We start from the raw sequence: 20,132 nt of genomic DNA, 5'->3' as shown, positions 1-20,132 counted from the left end.
TTAGTACACAACAGTATACAAACTGATTATTAAGTTTAGAACAGTCTTATTGCGTGCCATTGTACACATTTCAACTGCAAGAGAAAGAGAGAGAGAGAGAGAAGGAGAGAAGTTATATAACACAAACGACATGACTCGAACAGGTGCTACATTTCAGGGATTAGCTCTTTTTTTTTTGGACTTTACAATTACTTTGTAATATTGGCAATGTTTTATAAGAGACAAGGAATATTACATTTTACTATTGTAGCTAATAATTGCTCTATGTAAGATATAAAAAAGTTAGTAATCCGAAAAATATATAACATTTTTTCATAAAAATAGTGCTAACATAAATGCATGTTTGATTATTTATTTCAAATACTCCTACTTTCGATCTGTCCATGTAAATTATAAGAAAGTGTATGATGAAATATATTCTCTCGATTATCTATTTATCAAATATTATGTTAAGGTAATAGGGCGTTTCACACGAATTTGTCTCGTATCAATACTTTCATTAATCAATCTCAATTAAAATTTCGGATAGAGGTTTTCGTTGCAAATCAGGTACAGTGGCGTCCTTGGCTGGATAGCCGATCGGCAGAAGTAACACGAGCTTTTCATTCGACGGACGTCCAAGAAGATTGCGTATAGCCGGTCCACAATTTAATGGTGTTGATGTAAGAGTCACCAAACCGGCGTACTATGTTAGAAACAATGTATAATTAATTCAATTATATTTTTAATGAAGCGTTCACGATTATTATACAAGAAATTGTCATTTGCAGGATATTCCCTCCATACGGAATATCAAAAAATTATATTAATTAAGACATATTTAATGATAAGGAAATTATATCACTTTCCTTGATATATTAATATTGTATTTTATGTTAATATCTTTTTTTAGAATTGTAAGATTACAGATTTTTTGTCATCATCTTATAAGAAGGGCCCTATCTTCCAGATAAAAAAAGATTCATTCTGATTTCTCGCAACTAGAAAATATTCAAATTACCTGTATGGCAGTAATAAGGATTCCACACGCGATAGAAACGCTCATCTCGTGATAATAATGGATCTTCTTTTTTCCGTTTGGCAAAATACCATAAGTCTGTTTGAACACGAGTATCAGATACGGGGCGATTGTGAGATATTCTTTTATCCAATCGGTCTTCAACGGAGACAAGTCAGTTGTCCATTTCACGCCCATTCTTTTCTTATAATTGATTTCCTCCTCTTGTTCCACGATACCTCTGATTTTTGATTTCATAGCTTGATTGGATATCACGACAAAGCTCCATGGTTCTGTGTGCGCGCCGCTGGGAGCAGTACCTAAGTTAAGCATGAGTATATATGTGAGCGTGTGACTCGGAAAGAATGAGATGCAAATTTAAGCACATGCGTTCATCTATTTTTAGCGTTTATTTTCGATGAATCGTACCAAGACTTTAATTGGAATTTTTTTTATTTTCAAAGAAAAGGGGAGAATTTTACCCTAAAAATCTTATAAATTACTTAATTTTTTTTCATTTGCACGTTTTGCCTGACATATCTTGAAAGAAATATGCTTAGTATATTATAGGACACGTTGATACTGTATTTCGAGAGAAATATTATTTGGGACAGATATAGCTCACATAAATACCTGCGGCCCTTATAATTTCGCGGATAACTTCCTTCGGAACGGGATCTGCGCTGAAGTATCTTAAGGTACGTCTCGCGGCTGCTATTTGATAAAATTCTGACGCCCGAGACAGCGTTTCCTTTTCGGGCAGCCGGACATACTCATACGGAATGTGCTTGAGATCCTTTGGTAAGGCAGGCTCTTCTTCGGCTTCTTCAAGCAACTCTTTGTCCACTGCTGTAAGAGAATATTGATATAAAAAATTTTGATATAAAAAATATGTCAGATTAAAATATAAAATAACTCAAAAAGTACTTAATGAAAAAATACTTTATTATAGTGTTTTGGAAAGCTCTCGATGTCAGCTACAAGAGTACTAAATAAAAAATGGGGGTTTTCATTTAAAATTTTAAAGTTGATCTTCACATGACCTTCAAATGATTTTCCAAGGTCAAATCATTGTCACCATCTTATGGCCCCCATGAAGCCACACAACTTTTGTTTGAAACATTTTTCTCTTCCGGGCTTGGTTTTTGAGATATTCGACTGGATGGATTAAAATGGGCCACCCAGTATATATAATCCGCATCATATATATGTAAATATTTTAATATATAATATAATATATATGAATCAGTGGAAAAAATTAAGGCAGTAAAATGATGCGTATTTTAAACCTTTAATAAACTCGCGAAAAGGGAATAAGGACCAGGCGAATTAATTACAACGATAATTAGAATTTACTACGATAATTAGATTTATACAAAATGGATCCTTATATTTCAATTTTAATTATTATGTAACTATTAATTTTATTATGTTGTTCTCTGCTATTCGCCATTTTTATTCTCTCTATTATTTATTATGATATATTGAAAAATGTATAAAATACGCTTTAAGGATTTTAAACGAAGGCATCAAGAGTGTGTAAAGTACTTTCATCCCACTTTCATTTTCCAAAACGAGACAAATATAACTATGTTCCGCTCAACGATTACATATGACGTACAAGTATTCGCTGCGACATTACTTTCACTCGGATCCGTAGATTCGTCAGATGCTGCGAATGCGCGTGTCCCACTTGGAGCGATTCTCTTGTCCGACCATCCGAAAAATTGACCAAATAAAACGAACGAAATAACGGCAACTAATATATGATAAAAATATTTCGTCACGAAGGGCACGTATTCGGAGAACATTTTACGCACGACGAGACGAAGGGAACCTTTCTCTCTCTCTTGCGCGCTCGGCTTTTTCCCCACTACTGATCCGGATCGGAATGATTTTCACACTCAACCGAGTTATCAAGGTTACGGATATAAATATCTAAGAGCGATATCGCGAACATTCCAATAATAGAAAAATTGTTGAAGCATATATATATATATCCATTCAACGTCCATTCAACATCCATTAAACGAATATATCCATTCAATTGCGTATACGTGTCAAAATTTTTGCATGTGTAAAATTTAAAATTTTATACACTAAAAGCTTATTTCCTATCTTTATCTTTCTCGTGTCCTCAGGATTTTAATTAACTTAAATGATATTATCGCGTGTATATTGTTCTAACGATTTACATTCAGCATCGTTACGAAATCTTTATTATGAAATGTCTGATCAATAAGAATGTGATTGTACGTATCTTATTTTTGTTGTTTTAAAATAACTTGTGTGTTTTTCTTAAATAAAAAAAAAAATAAATAAAAAGATTCTAAAAGAGAGAACAGCCAGTTTTTCTAGAATATCTGAAAATGATAAATTCTCGTAATTTTTTTTTAATTAGCCAGATGACAATTATCTCGGATGGTTAAAATTTTAAAATTACCTAAACGCATTTTATTTGCATTTTAAATATATTTTCTTCTAGTTATGCAGGCATATATTGATAACCGAGAGTAAGCGGAAATTTCCGAGAAATTGTCGATTCTTTCTTGGAAATTTCGAATAATTTTACATCTTTGTTTTATACATTTTACAAGTTACGCAGCATTAATAGAACCGGGGGGAAAAAAAAAAATAGAAAGAGTCTAATTTAAACCTTTTTGTATAAATTATTATGAAATATATATGGTATTTTATACACATAAAAAATGCACGTTTGTTTTTTTCGTATTGCCGGAAAACTTTCGCAAGAAGGAAAAAGAGAGAGAGAGAGAGAGAGAGAGAATAATATTACACTATTTTAATTTATATAATTATTTATTTTCTTCTTGTACACAGTTTTTGTATAATATCTTTCCTCCTTCCTTTCGCCCGACTATTCGAAAAATTATTTAATTGATTTTTTTTTTAATTCATATACAAATATGATAACGTAAATTTTCACTCTCATTCTATGATCGGGATATAAAATGCAACGTGCGTCGTGCTGACCTTGATTATCAATAAGGAAAAATCGATACGCAGAATTAAGGAGAACGCAGTACACCAATCCCCCCTCCTCCCCCCCCCTCCCCTCTTCCTCTCGATATAGAATTATAGAAGATGTTTCCCACTGTGTGTGTGTGTGTTTGTTCGCGCGTGTCGTCTCTTCTCGATCAAAAGGAATAATACAATACTAAAAGCCGCCACCGACACTTGCAGACTAGTTCGTGTGAGGCATAAAAAAAAAAAAGGCAATGATAAGAAATTGTACAGGATTCTCCGCAGCAGGACTGTGAATATCGTGCACCCGACATAGGTGTTATATTATATTTAAAGAAAAAAAAATTCCTTTACATTTTTATATAATTAATTATTTTATTTTGTATTATAATTTAATGTATTATTTATCTAATTTATCTGGCGAATCTCTCCAGCATTGTTATCCGATTGCGTTATAAATTAAATATTCAGTATAGAAGATCGGCATTTAGCCCGAAGATCAGCTGTCAATATTCGCGCGCGCATGAACCACGAAAATTTCGTATTAAATATTAAAGCAACACTAATTGTAATTCGATTCCTTTTCACATTTGATTTTAGCTTAACAATATCCCCGTTTTTCCAATTCGAATCCTTAAAAAAGAAAGAGACAATCGAATTGAATACGATATTTATCAAGGTATTCACGAATACAATATGAAGATACGCCTTGAAATTTTATATCAATTATGATGCGATTATTTTACAATAAACTTTTTACACACGTAACGTTTATTACACGCGTCTCGCGCGAGTGAATTCATCGCGATGACATTCGTACAGCGAGATCATTCTTGAAGACGATTCAGGATTGATTGATCGATTCGTAAATCGCGCGATACGGACCTGAGAGCGGCCTGCGCGAGCGACCGCCGATGGAATCGGTGGCGCGCAGCGCGTGGGGTGGGGATAACGCGCGCGGCGGTCAATGAGTGGGGGGGGCGGACGTCAGACGTATTGTCCGGAGAGCGCAGTAGCGAAAGCGTGCACGAATAATACGGACGCGTCCGTCCATCGCGCCGCGATATGTGCGGGCGTGTATGCGAGATGATCGTGTGAAAATCGCGGCGCGCGACAGCCGACGTTTACACGTTACGATTTAATACACACGAGGGATCGCGAGCTTGTCACAATATATTGCGTCGACTCTATTAAAGCTCCGTCGCAGCGCCTACCGCACGCGTGTGACAGAATCGCCGCTTCCTCTACGTCGTTATTAACGTGCGGTATTCTTCGCACGAGTAACACATACATACGTACGTACGTACGTACCGTACGTACGTGTATTCGCACGGACACTTGCGTGCGAGGGACGTTTTCCAAGTACGCGAATGGGCGTATTACCGTATTATACTGCAGAATACGTCTCGATTGAGGATATATATCGGAGCTGGTTACCGGTGACGATAGCGCGCGCCACGTCCAACAGGAACGGCGATAACGGCGACAAGTGCGCCGCGAGAGGAACAGAGACACAGATAGAGCGGACGGAGGGAATGGAGAACGTCATGCAGCCGCCGCTTCCACCGCCGCCCCCCCCACCCGTTTGCGACATGCCACGGAGCAGCATCAGCACGGAACAGACGGTCACCCACGAGTTGACATTCGGTACGTCTAATCCGATCAATGCGATATATCTTTAAAAGGTTCCTAGATTTTTGTCTGTCGCGTATTATCGATCGAAACCGATGCGATTTCGCCGAGCACGCGAATTTCGCCTTTGACAGATGAAGAATAATAATATTTTTTTTTTTTTTTCCGACAGCGTCGAGACATTGAACTCGTCGAAATTACGATCGGTTTCGTAATTCTCTCGATTCTCGACGCAAAATATATTATTCGTACGACGTTATCACCTTCCTCCTCCGCCCTCCCCCCTCCCCTCTCCCGCCATCCCACCCCCGATATCGCAATCCAAACACTTGGACGTTACTGACACGATACCTATACGTACAACGCACTCTGAAAACGTATTATGCAACTCGTTGACATTCGCGCTCGCATCGTACAATATTTCTGCTTTCGCGTAGAATTATTATAGAGATTATGCGTAAAAAAAAAAAAAAAAAATCAAATGTCAGTGTTATATATAGTGTTCAAACTGACAGCAGCGCCATCAATATTGCGCCTCTGTCACGCGACGCGATATGGTGTAATGTAAAATTACCTTACTATTTGACGAAGAGAGAGAGAGAGAGAGAGAGAGAGAGAGAGAGAGAGAGAGAGAGAGAGAGAGATTCCGCGTCAATTCGTGCGCCGATGTTTCGAGAAAATCGTTCAGATATAATTTAGGAAAATCTCGTCGTTTTTCCGGCAATGATATCATATGCATGTCTCGTGTCGGTCTCCGCTGCGTAAATCGGACTCTTTCTCTCTCTATATTTAGTAACCAACATATAAGCATAATTCTACAGTCATTTTAACTGTAGAATGGAGGGGAATTTGTCGTAAACACACACCGTTGTCGTGAGGTTTTTTTTCTTCCCCCCCCCCCCCTTCTTATATTTGTCGCGTATTTTTTGGTCCTCACATTGTTCGTGATAAAGTAACGCGGAAAAAACGAAGAATGTTTGATCTTCCGAGCGAAATTTCCCCGATGACGTATCTCTATTGCCATACATGTCACAATCAGCTGATATCTATCCTAATCTTATGGCGTCCACTGACAAGCTTTATAGATTGCCCTCTTTCTCACGTTTTGTGATATAACGTGAGAAATATGTATGTAAACACACATGTATAAATAAGATAGTTTTATTTAAAAGAAACTACCGGAGTTATAGACGTGTTGTTTGTTCGTGTTGTCAATATCGAACGTTGAAAAATGGTATGCATTGTTTCCTTTGACGCTCCATGGTAAAGCATAGCCATCTCTGCGAAGTAGATAATCCATTTTCAAAATTCTGATAAACAATAATTGATAGAGCTCTGACTCTTGCCAAACATTGTAGAATTTTTTCCGATCAGCGATCTTTTTTCAAGAGTTTCATGAAAAAGTATTAGAATTCGTATGATTAAACCTTAAAAAGATTATGTCTTGAATTTTTGTATAGCTAAAACGTCAAACCAGCATTTATATTTTTGAATTTCTATTTCTTCTACTTAATTAAAAGAGATTTTTTTTTTTTTCAATGTATTAAAAAATTTGAAAATCTTTGGAGGAAGAAAAAATTGTTCTATATCGATTATATTGTAATTTTGAAAATGGAATCTTGCTGTCTTTCTGTCCTGAGTTTAAAATGGAAAAAATTTTCTCTATCTTATTGAATTATCGATACTTCGAAAGATTAAGAAAACAAGCCTTTATTTTATTAAGGGGTCTTTCTAATTTGATTCTGAAAATAAGGCGATTTTTGGGGAATTTTTTTTTCTAAAACAAGTATAAAACATATTAATTCTGTACTTTGCACGTTTATTAAATAACATTGTAAGTATATCCTGAATTTTTTTTCAAACAAAAATATTTGTTTGTTTCGGGGTTATAGTTGTTCAACCAGGGTGCCTAAAAGAAAATTGTTTGTAGCAAATATGATTTCAGCCATTATAGTTATCTGAAATAAAAAAATAAAAAATATTTTTAATCTATATGAATGCAGTTATCGCGTAAACCAGAATAAAAAAATATTGAAAAATAAAAAAAATGAGTGTTTAAAAAAAAAATTTTTTTTTCTTTTTTTAGTAAAAAAATTGGTTAGTTTTGTAAGCCGCAAAATTTGAATTTTTGCAAATATCGATTCAATTCTAATTCATATGAGAATCACACTCAGACATCCTGGATTATTATAATTTCGAGACAAACGAATATTTTTATTTGAAAAAAATTCAGGATATATTAAAAATATTATTTAATAATAAACGTGCAAAGTTTAGAATTAATACGTTTTATACCTTTCTTTAAAGAAATTCCCAAAAATCGTCTATATTTTCAGAACGTTAAACTCGGAAGTCCCCTTAATTGAACAATTTTCAATAGCCAAACTATTATTCTTTAAAGAATAGGAAAATTTGATACTTGTTTCTCCAAAAAGTAAGTTAATAAGTAAGATGCATAGCAATAATCTGCCCTAGTATTTCAAACGTATTTACAAACCGAGAAACCATAATAAAATTTCTCTTCCAGCTATTTTTGTAAGACATATGTTGAAATTTTAACTTTTTATCCTTACAAATATTCTTTTTCAGATATGATACTATATACATATATAAAAAAGAGAAAATAGAGAGGAAAGTCAATCTCCAAGATTATTTTTTACAAATTTGGCTCTTGATATTTAATAAATTAAATTTTAAGGCTACATTCCTAAAACGTACTCTTCGAGGAAAATTTTACTCGAATTTTACTGGCTGTACCGAAACTTTTTTGAGCTTTTCTGATTAGTTTCAGGCCGAGTCGGCCATCGAGTAAAATTTTCGGGGAGAAATTTTCTAGAACCTAGTCTAAGAAAGAAAAGCCTGACCACACGCGTTTACACCCATCTAGTTTGCGGCCTATACCTAAATTATTTAGGCCGCCTGCTGTAAATACTTGGTAAACGAACCGATCTGACTTCAGGCCTTCAGGCCTTTCGTATTTTAGTGACCTGATCTGAAATAGGACGCCTGATTTTTCGATGTAAACGCATGACCATCGCGATGCGACTTAAAAGCTTATTTTCTCTCTGTTGTTTTGTTGAGTTGTCAAATTAAATAAGGTTAAATCGAAATACAATATAATAAATATATATTCAAATTTAAGTAAAATAAAATGTAACACACATGTATATTACGTTTTATTTTGTACATAATAAATATACAGGGTGAGGCATTTATATTGAGACATCTAAATATTTAAAAAATAAAGCAAGATAGAAAGAAATGTTTCGGACAAAAGTTGTTCGGTTCTAAGGTGGTCATAAGATGGTGCCATTAGTTTGACTTTGGGTGGAGGAGCTTCGGAGATTTCAATGACATTTTTTTTTTTTATTTTTTTTTTTTAATGGAAACATCCCAATTTTTTATATAAATTGATTTCTTGCAATATTCTGCATAAAAAATTGTAGGGATATGATGGCCGAAAGTTTAATAGTTTACGAGATATTTTATACTTTATTTTATTACCTTACTTCGATATAATTTTACATAAACTATGAAATGTCTCATAAAATTATTTATTTTGCAATAATGTTACCTTAATATTTGAAGCTCAAAAAATGAGATACATCAATTGATGTAAGGAAAATAAAACAAGATTGACATTGAAATATCCGAAGCGCCTCCACCCAAAGTTAAACTAATGGGCACCATCTTAGAACCGAACAACTTTTGTCTGAAACGTTTCCTTCCATCTTGCTTTATTTTTTACATATTTAGGTGTCTCAAATATATAAATGCCCCATCCTGTATATGCAATTTTTGAATTATTAAAAAAAAAAAAAAAGGTGTAGCATATCCATACAAGTCATTCCTTCAAATTTTTTATATAATTAATTTTAATTTTTCTAGAATTTTTTTATAATTAATTTTCACAGTTTTTAGTTTTTCCCTAATTAAATTAAATTTTCTTTTATCATCTGTAAAAATAATTTTAATTCAATTTTTTAAAATTTGTCTTCAAAAAAATTAAATTTTATATTATTATGTATTATATTTTATTCTTCTGTTTATTTTATTTTATCTTGATTTTTTTCGGCATAAACGTTTGATGACTAGACTTATTTTGGATCATGGTATAGATCGGGTCGCTGGGTGTAAACTTGATCGCTATCCCCACTATCGTAAATTCTCTCATACTTATTATCCATGTTTAGTGCGCGGAGAAATTAGAGGCGGGGGTTTGGTGGGGGGGGGGGAGAGAAGGGAAGAAATAGTTGACAATGGTTAATTGTAAAACGGAAAAATAATTTTCATATTGAATATTTGAAAAAAAAAAAAAAATCTTTGTACCCTATGATATATATACGATATCCTCTATTTTTTTTTTCCCCACTACAAAAGAGAAACAAGTCCACTACCCAGAATAAAAAGAGAAGGAAATAATTTATTCTTTAGTGCGAAAGATTTTCGCGATTTTTATAAAAACATAATGAGAGAAATTTATTGAAACGGCTCGAGGGTATGATAAAATCAACCGTTGCTTTCTGTTTAAAATGTATCTCAAAATTTTTTCTAAATATTAACGATAAGACGATATTTTAACTACGATTTACTGGTTCAGCGAATAAAACTTGTCGGGTAAAAAGGAAGGCGAATCCAACGATTTCTGCGTGCTTTTCAAACTGTCTGAAACGCATAATATTCTTTAAATTTTAAGTTCTTTAACGAATTTCTCTTCTCGGACAGTTGCAAGTTCGATAGCTTTCTCTTTTGAAACACATCTATTAACGTTAGCTTTTCTTTATCTATGGGCTTTTCATGTTTCTAATCTCCCGCTGCGCAAAGATTTATGACCAAATTCAATAGAATTCTTGGAACTTTCTTCGAGATATTCTTTCAAAAAGTACAGATATCTAATTTCTAGAAAAACTTTAATGATTTTTCAGTTTCTCCGCGTAAGGAAAAAAAAAAAAAACCCCGAAGAACTTTTCTCCAGCTAGCTTACTTCGCAAGAAAAGAAAAAAAAAAAAGCGTACAATTATAAATTATCCATGAACTTTCATATCCCGCAAGTTAAAAATGTTCAGTTTATTATACTGGACAGTTTATTATACCAAAGATGAGATTCTATACCATCGTTGAATCCCATGAAATATTTACAAGAGGTCAAGGGGAAAGCGTTTGAGCATGACGATGGTTTTCTGAGCTTTATTCCCGTGCATTTGAGCACTGAAGCGAAGCACGTAATCGGCTTGTAAATCCTTAATGTGAATTAGAGTCTTAGATGTCTCTCGCAATCAATTATTGAATAGAATTGTAAAATTTATGTTTTAGCAATTCTCGATCACATTTTTTTTTTAAATAAAAATTTTTTCTTTTTTTGTCTTTCTTTCTTTTCTTTTCTCCTCTCTTTCTCTCTTCTTCTTCTTCCTCCTCTTCTTCTTTTCTTCTTCTTGAGAGATTTGTATATGTTATATATAACAGCTTTTTTATAAAGTAATTCAAACAGACACTCGATCTCGTTTATTTCGTTAAGTTATATCGTTAAACACTATAACGCTTCATGTCTTTCTTGAGCATCAAATTGCTCATATTTTTTTCTCATTTTTTTATTGCTCAATGATTAATAAATTTATTAATTATTATTATAGTCAGTTGATAAATTTTTGAAAGGATGTTCCAACGAGATGCGAAACTCTGCAAAAAGATTAACATCAGGTTTCGATTATTTCACGGAAAGTATTCCGAATATTTTCGAAACGAACATTTATTTCTGTTGTACGTGATCGTACAATAGGACGTTCGTTTTTATATCTTTATTATTTCGGGGCTTTGACATATACGAAGACGTATAATATATAGACTGCACGTTTCCCGTAGTCAGAAACCATTAAAAAAATAGCAGGGGATAGCTGCTGTATGATCATCAATCTGTCTTTGTCTAAAAACGTATGGTGATTGAGAAAGCTTTCGTTAACTTGGAAACAGAAAAGTAGAGGGGATGTTTTCTCTAGACTGAGTATTGAGGAATGGGGGGTCGTCAAATATTAGACAGAGATAGTATGCTTTTGTATCACCAATCTATCTTCGTCTTTTGACGAAGCCTCCCACCTCCCTCCAAGCCCCCTTTCTGACGAGGCCCCCCCCACTCCTTAATACTCAGTCTAGATACTATGTCTACGGACATATATCTCTGATTCTGATGATATTAAATTAAAATTTTTGAATTTTTATATCTTATTATAATGATATATATCTGATACACACGACGATATATTTTTCTCAACTAATTAGATCGACTATAAGCGAAGTATATAATCAAGATGCAAGAGATTAATCCGTTCTGCGCACGAATATACCGGCATAATTATGCCGATATTTCTTCATTATATGATTGTAATACGCTATGTATTTCAATTTTATTGATCCAGCCAATTCCGACAAAATAGTGCTTTAAGGAATTTAAGGTTAAAGTTAGCGAAATCAATTAAAAAATAAAAAAAATAAAATACGTGCAGCGTGGTTCACTAACGCCGTCACTGAGAGAGAGAGACTTCTCGCATCAGCTGTTAGTACTCGAGTAGTGGGGAAGTAGCGGGGTGGGGAGGAAGGACACGTAGTAGCAGTGTGTAAGGTTCCATTGGTTACCTTCTTTCAGTTAACGACAGTCACTGACGATTCTTCACGAAATAAGTGTCGTGCGACGCGCGTGGTCTTGTTTCTTGTTCGCTTCAAGATCGTTGTTACGTGATATAGGTATCGAGCAGTATCGTGAATTCTTCGCGTATCGCTATTCACTCGATGTGAAGTGTCGTGTGGTTTGCGTATAGAAATCGCAAATTCGACAATAGGTAGGTTCCCAAGTTTGATCCTTATCCTCTATATTTCCTCTTAAGAGATTGGAGAAGGATTGGATGCCTTGCCAGGAAATAAAAATTTCTGTGGTGCTTGCGAAGAGAAGATAAGAGAGAAGAAGCGGGAGACGATGCTCCGACGATCGACATAAGTCGACCTTGTTCCTGCTGCTGTCGCTGTTATACAACGATTAATGACACTAAAAAGATTTAACGGTTTAATGAACTCGTTCGAATTATTATCCCGATCGAGTGCTATCGAGAACAGGGATAACGCGTGGCTCCGTATAAAAGTGGCTGTCGTCTCCGCTTCTTCTCCCTTTCGTCTCCTCTTTCTCACCTTCATTCGCGCTGACATTGCACGCATCGCGACAATGACGTACCCGGCGAATTTTATTAGGTCTCATCATATCATATCGTAGGAAGAACATCCATGAAGGAAGAAGAAAACACCGTGAAGATGGTCGAAGAGAACATCGTAAGAAGCGACAAGTCCGAGGACGTTATAATGAACGAAGACGAATATCGGGCGACTTGCGAATCTGACTCGAGTCCGTCGAAGAAGGAGAGCGGCTACTTTGAAGATAACCGCGAGAAGATTGACGATATCATTCAGAAGTACGCCAATCAATTTGGCGGCGCTATCCTTAGTATCGGATGTAGTATCAGCACCGAAAGCAATGGGTTAGTCATCGATGAGGAAGCAAATCTCTTAGATCAAGAGGATCGTGAAGATCAAGAGGACAGCGAGCAAGGCTGTTCCACCTACTTCACCCGATATTCAACAAATATCTTCGCAGACGATCTCGACGTTGTGACGATCGAAATTGGCGACACTGTGGAAGATGATTCTGTGCAAATCCAATATGAGGCGACGGATCCTATCAGCAACACTGACGACGCTAACACATACGATATAGGTAAGAACGTCATATTTAATCGATAGAAAATCGTATTATTTTATATCGAGAAATCGGATTTCTTCTTATCAATAAGAATAAATTGTGAAAATGAATAAAGATTTAGTAATATTTTCAATATATTCGTGGCGATCGCCGCGATACTGCAACGTTGTCGCATAAATAGAGATGTAAATGGAGAAGAAAAAAAAACTTTTTTTTTTTTTTTCATAAAAAACGAATTTTTTAATAAGAAGAGACAAGCCTCGTTTTTCAAAAAACTTTGTTCTTTCTCAGATATTTAATATCTTTACATTTTTTGACTGTAAATTGATTTTTTATTATTTTTAACTTTTTAGATGATAGATTTGAATTAACCGATATTAATTTAAATGTGGCTCGCATTCCAATTGGCAATACAGTTACGTAATTACAATTTTTAATTAAATAAATTCTCCAAAAATCAAAATTCAACTCGAACAAGTTGAATATCTATTGTAGATACCAAAATATAGTTCGCACTTTAGTTAATATTTTAAATAATAATTTAATCATGATTTGTCGCAAAAGTCTCATTAATCCATTAAAATTACTTTCGAAGAAAAAACAAAAAAATTAAAAAATATAAAAATTTTAGTTTTTTTATTATGTTAACAAAAAAAAAAAAAAGCACAAAGAAAGATAATATTAAGTATATTTTAAAAAATAATGGAAAAATACAAAATTTGTTTTTTTTTCTTTTTCAACTGTATCCTTTTTCTATTAGAAAAGAAACGGTTTTTTTTACATCTCTATGTATGACATTGAGCGATGGCGGGACTTCAACAGGTTGTAGATGCGACTAAATGCGGCTGATACTAAACTTCAGGCTTCTTAAAACCATTAGAAGGTATCGATCCGACTGCTTAACATTCCCGCACTGGATTGCAGTGTGTGGCGTTAGCGAAGTTTGTATCGGATTCGTAAATCCTAATTATATTTATTGTAATAATTTAATTAAGGCACGATTCGGTTCCCCTAAAAGAAAGGAACATAGATGCGTGTGCGAAAAGTTTCTGTATTTATCTTTCTTCGTATGTGTGCTTTAATTATATTTTATTTATCTCGAAATTTTTTAATTTGGAGATTTTGAAGCGCATTCAGTTTTGGATTACTATAGAATAATTACGAACGTTTGAATTTTTTTTTTTTCCTGGCTTTAAGCTCTATAAAAATATTAACTGATATACTATCTTTTATTACGCCGTATTATTTTTAAAGTGCGCGCGCGAATTTTTCTCGACACGAGAGAGAGTGTAACGTGCGGATTTCAACCTTCTGCACGATATTATCCTTCGCGTTCTTTTATAAACCGTACGTGTTTGTTTTGAAAAGAGAGATCATATTTTGTACAGGTTCGTTAATGTCTTTGTGTTGACTCAGACTGCGCCGCCGAAAATGTGGCGAACGCTTTCTCAAAATACGATGTTAGGTTAGGTCGTAGCGAGCGCTACAATTTTTCATTGTTGCGTTCTCTTATCGATAGTTGGCGAAAATTATTTCATTCATCTCAAACATGATATATGCATATATGTATTAAGGAAACTAAAGGTACTTCTTGCATGGAGAAAAAAGTTTGATATATCGAAAAACGAACACATCTCATTTTTCTAATATTTTTTAATAAATCTGTTATTTAAAAAAAAAAAAAAAAAAATCCGATAATTTTGCTTTGGACATTCTGTGTACATGTGTCTTTACAGCGAAAGAGTTAATGGCGGAAAGATATAGAGGGAAGATCTTAATCACTTTCTCTTGGTGTATACGAGACACAGTTGCAGGTTTTGCGCGCTTTCCAAAGCGTCCATGTTGTATTCTTCAGTTATTCTGCAATCAATGATTACATGTATGTGTTAAAAAAACATATACACTTACTATTATATATATATATGAAAATTAGATTGAGTTTGCAATTAGAAAATAGAGAAAAGAAAAGTGATATGAAAAATATGTTTTAAACTTTGTGGGGTTTTTTTTTTTTTTTTGTGATTTATTCCTAAATAATCCTAATCCCTTCTTATCCAAGATTTTCATTTGATTGAAATTTCATCGCCACACAACAGACAGACTAAAATATATTCTACAATTCACACACACAGTAAGTACTATATTTTATGAATTATCAAACTTTTACGCTCTTTTTTTTCGCGCTGAATTATGTCCCTTTTTAGATTTCCGCGTGTCGTTAACAGTTTATATTTCGTATACCATATATTTTATAAAACGCTTGATGTGCATATATATATATCCCACATTTGTTTATAATATATATATATATATATATATTTATTAAACGAGGGCTCTCTCTATAAACTACAATTTATTGAAAATAAAAATGAGAATCAAAGTAAATAAATAATCAAGATAAATAATTTTACCATCATCGATTCTTTTTTTGTTACATTATATTTTATCGTATATAGTACAAACACGGGAAATTAAAGAGAATACGATATATATATATATATATATATATATATATATATATACAGACCTCTTGCGCAAACAAGTTGAGATGAAAAAAACAATCATTTTAGAACTGCATTTTTTAAAATCTCATAAAACTTTGATGCGATGGCCACTTGCATATATGGCCATTGCCATTTAATACCGCTATCACAAAGTAATGGCAATTCAAAGTGCTTGTTTATATAGAAAGCCTTTCCACGGATAATACATATAGTTAACAGAACAGCTGCTTCATTGCTCAAACACATCGATGATCTTTTAGTTGGACAGAAATAGAAATAAAAATCAAGGATTTTGACAAAGCGAGATTTAATTTTATTTAATGTTAATATTTATTTTAGTAACATTTTTTAATGTATCTGTAAGTTTAAGTATATTTAATGTTGAGAAGAAATTAATAAGTTTAAGTAAATTAAAAATATATTCCGACGTCTTATTAAATATTGTATTTTTTAACAAAGAAATATTTATATCTGAAGATTAAGAAAAAGCTTTTTCCAGATTGGTCGAAAAGTCCATAAATAAGAAACGCGGAATTAATTTACATATCTACTTGTGTATTCTTATACGTGTCTATAAAAAGAACTCCTGAACATAAAAAAAAGAAAAAAAAATTGCGCATGGTATATGAAATGATCCGAGATTGAGCACGCAGTTGCAACAAACGATAGAGACATACGTGATTGGATAGCTGTATAAACAAGTTTTAATGAACGGATAAAGATGTTAAAATCTACAATGTCGGGCAATCGTAACGCGAACTGAATCGATCAATTAATGTTAATAAATGTGTATTTTATACGGGAATATGAGTTACAAAGAATTCATACAGTATTATTTTATAAATAATATACAGAGGCAAGGCTAGTTGGAAATGAAATGACCGATTTCCATTTTAACACACATACACACACACACATACTCTTTTTTTATAATTTTTATTTAAACATAATTTTTTCTATATATTTCTTTGCGTTGTCTATATTACTAATAATGATGTAACCGATTAATTTTGTAACGTAATCTAAAGTTAAAAGATCTTGGCGGACTGAGCTTCAAACACCCATGTAAGTTCTAAATTTCGAGAATTTGACTATAGAATTGTCACAGATTTAGTAACAAGAAACGGTGATGATTTCGAGACGCTTCGTGCATTTTAAATAATATCTCTTCATCTCACATAGATGGTCCCTTTTTATTTTTATCAGGAATCACAGGTACAAAAGGTCATATGACCGTGAAAAATGGCACGAAAGTAGCATCGATAGAAGCTTGTGCATTTATTCTCTGGACTATGCGTTTATGATATATGATAAATTCTGAACATGCTGTAATATTTTTCATCGATGCAACGCGATACGATTATTTTACCGGATTTCGAATACAGTTACGCATACTTGATATGTCCAATTGTGTAATGTTTGTGTTTCTGTTGTGAAACGATATCGAAAACGCTTATTATTAAGCTGCATTTATTCGCTTAACGAGCAAAAACACTCTAATTATTAAGCGAAGAATTATTTAAAGAGAAATGTTTGCGTATCTTTCTATCGCATGAAATTATTACAATTTTAAATGATTAATCGAGACCGCCGAAAGAGAGAGAGAGAGAGAGAGAGAGAGAGCGATTTTCATTATTGAACTTTTTTTATAATTGATACACCGTGATAGATTCTTTATGGAAACGCTTTCCAACTATCTTTTTAAACACAATTAAAAAGCTACCGCCATTTTTTTTAATTTATTATTGTAATCTCTGAACAATTTAAATTATTTTTATTTGAAATATCTAAAGTTGTATATATATATATATATATATATAAAATTAAGTACAAAAATCAGAAAATTTTTTATAACAACAATTTGACTTTAAACTCCTTAAAGAATCTTTCATTAAAATTAGGATGGAGAATTCCTAAATATCTGTTATGTGATTTTAACACTTTATATAATATTCGAATACATATAGCTACATTTCGATTACGACGAGCAACAATATTAGAATTTATTTGTGAAGCTATTCAGCAAACTTCCTCCGTAAATGTAACAATTCATATTTTCATTGTGTGGACAAACACAATGCGTATTAGTTATCGTTACTCTTTTCGATTACGACATAACTTGTATCGACTTCTTCGAGATAAGAAAAGGCGATAAAGACAAACATTAATATAGAGCCCTAGCGGACTTCTATTCCAATACCACCATAGTTACCCGAAAATGATATCCCTACACATATATTCGGGACAAGAGCAATTCGATAATCCGACATAATTTGTCATATTATTAATTAATTAATTCGTCGTAGCATCAAAGATGAGAAATCTGCGTATATTAGCGATCTAACAATAAGCTGTCTTTTCGAGAACTAAAAAGATTTATCTGTATTCGATATATTTAGGAAAAATCAAAATTCAAATTATTGTTTTCAATTTCTTAAATATAAATTAGATTTTCTATAATATCACGCCGGGGCTTCAACTTGAGATAAGAAGAAGCTTATATAGTGGATGACAATTCCAAGTATATGTTACGCCATCGGAAATTTTAACGATTGAGCCGGTGCATGTATAGGCATGAAGGCAATCCGAATCGCGGATATACTATGCTGCAGGAATCCGTTATCGAACGGACTAAAAGTTGACCTTTCCTCGATTTGGATTCTTGCAGCGGGATTTTCCGTATTTATGAGTCAAAGAAGAGAGAGGCGGCGATTCTCGTGAGAAGAAATTTCATTTTTCTTTAGTGTCGGAGAAGATAGAAGAATGTGATAAAGTGACATGTGGAATTAATTTTTAACTTAATTTAATTTTATTTTTAACTTTTTTATTTTATATGATCGATAATTTATATCGTGTTTTTTATAGCGCTAACTGCTTCCTTTAAATTTAATCAATTTGATTTTACAATACTTGAGAATCTTGTGTATAACCACATTTATATATTATTTCAAGTTCGAAGATTAATTTAAATGTCAGATTCTGCGAAGATAACGCACAGTCATAGAATACGTACCGTTAACGGTGAAAATTCTTTCCCATTTATATTTTTACTCGAAGAAAAGCATATAGCTAATACATTAAGCATTTTCCTGAATGTATTAGCTCGTTTGAATGCCTTTGGCATACTTATCGCTGTTCACGCTTCGGTAATCTGATCCTCAAAACAATTAAGGAAAATAGAAATGTCGATTTTTCAAAGACAATTAGAGTTAAATTTATGTTTAATATATTCAGTCTTTTTCTCTTTCGATCCCTTTAGGACAAAAGCAATCGTAAATCAGGAAAGAATGCAGAAATTGTTTCGTTATATACAAATCTCTATAAAAGGAATGAAAAGAAGTCGTATCGTATCACGTTGTCGGTTAAAATAAAAAATAAAAATTTTTAGTGTCATATTTTTGGCTTAAAGATGTTCACAGTACATTTCCCAAAAATAATAAAATTAATGGATAGTCTTCATAATTGTTCTCTTCTCTTTGAATTCATTCTCGAGCAATACACATATGCGTATAATACGAGGCTACATTTTCTCCCCTTTTATTTATTCTTTTTCATTATTAAAATATTTTACTTTCTTGTATATTTTATTTCTTACTTTCTTGAAAATCGATGTTATAAATCGCCGCGCGTAATCTTTAAGATTTTTACGAAGCTCGAAGCATCCATTCGTTACGCTTTTACTTGCACGTTTGTTTACATATTTTATTTCCTGCATATAAAAAAGACGCGATCAGGTTATCGCGAAGAATCTTTTCTTTATTTTTATTTTTTTTTTTATTTAATCGGCGGTTGTTTCGAACCTTGATGATATATTGAAGTATTATCGCACGTCAATGGATCGCATTAGCATTAACTAAATTAGCAATCATGCGCTAAGTGTGTGCTTTTGTACTTGTGCAAGTGAGACAGTTGGGCCGTGTTGGTTTCTTCCGCGAAACGGATATTAGACGCGCACTTGCTTCCTAATGTAGATATTTTGCATGACAGAGGCACGTGACAGTCACACGCGTACCCGCACCCGTTGGCGAAGAATGGCGTCCGGATTTGTTCTGCGTTTCAGCACCCGAGAAATTAACTTACCCGATGATCTTTACGACGAGTTTAATTATCGTTACCCGATAATTTTCATAACTAGATCGTAGCGACTCTCGAATTTTGTTAAAAATCGATTTCTAATATAATTTTTAATATGTAGTACTTACAATGAAAAGGGAAAAAAATATATTTTGGCAAAACAATATACGCATATTGTATATTGGACCCGATGAACATCAAGATA

The 20,132-nt window shown here is 33.2% G+C and overlaps 2 protein-coding genes across 7 annotated transcripts in view; one reads left to right on the top strand and one right to left on the bottom strand.

Moving 5' to 3' along the window:
- Positions 1 to 20: 20 nt before the first annotated feature.
- Positions 21 to 2,861, bottom strand: Iyd (Iodotyrosine deiodinase). Of its 2 annotated transcripts, none has more exons than XM_070306098.1 (4): positions 2,619 to 2,861; positions 1,631 to 1,846; positions 1,001 to 1,317; positions 21 to 685 (listed from the first exon to the last, which is right to left on the bottom strand). In XM_070306098.1, exons 1-4 carry the CDS (start codon positions 2,806 to 2,808, stop codon positions 500 to 502), a joined length of 909 nt encoding a protein of 302 aa, XP_070162199.1. In that variant the 5' UTR covers positions 2,809 to 2,861; the 3' UTR covers positions 21 to 499. The 2 variants fall into 2 exon arrangements, with proteins under 2 accessions (XP_070162199.1, XP_070162200.1); XM_070306099.1 differs by having other exon boundaries at positions 2,640 to 2,861.
- A 2,142-nt stretch (positions 2,862 to 5,003) lies between these two features.
- Positions 5,004 to 20,132, top strand: part of LOC138938800 (ribosomal protein S6 kinase alpha-5) — a 34,597-nt gene continuing 19,468 nt past the window's right edge. The window contains exons 1-2 of one of the 5 annotated variants that reach the window (XM_070306077.1): positions 5,004 to 5,626; positions 12,867 to 13,364. In XM_070306077.1, coding sequence (XP_070162178.1) covers positions 5,350 to 5,626; positions 12,867 to 13,364 — 775 coding nt within the window. In that variant the 5' untranslated portion in view covers positions 5,004 to 5,349. Of the gene's footprint in view, positions 5,627 to 9,958; positions 12,442 to 12,844; positions 13,365 to 20,132 lie in introns of those variants that run through there. The other 4 variants (XM_070306080.1, XM_070306081.1, XM_070306078.1 and 1 more) reach the window with 4 other exon arrangements.

The sequence above is a fragment of the Polyergus mexicanus genome, unplaced genomic scaffold (genome assembly GCF_030449975.1).
Source record: "Polyergus mexicanus isolate NDT 795.1 unplaced genomic scaffold, iyPolMexi1.0 SCAF_13, whole genome shotgun sequence".
Classification (NCBI taxonomy): domain Eukaryota; kingdom Metazoa; phylum Arthropoda; class Insecta; order Hymenoptera; family Formicidae; genus Polyergus; species Polyergus mexicanus.
The sequence above is the reverse complement of the archived record's forward strand: the minus strand, read 5'-3'. Positions and strand labels throughout refer to the sequence as shown.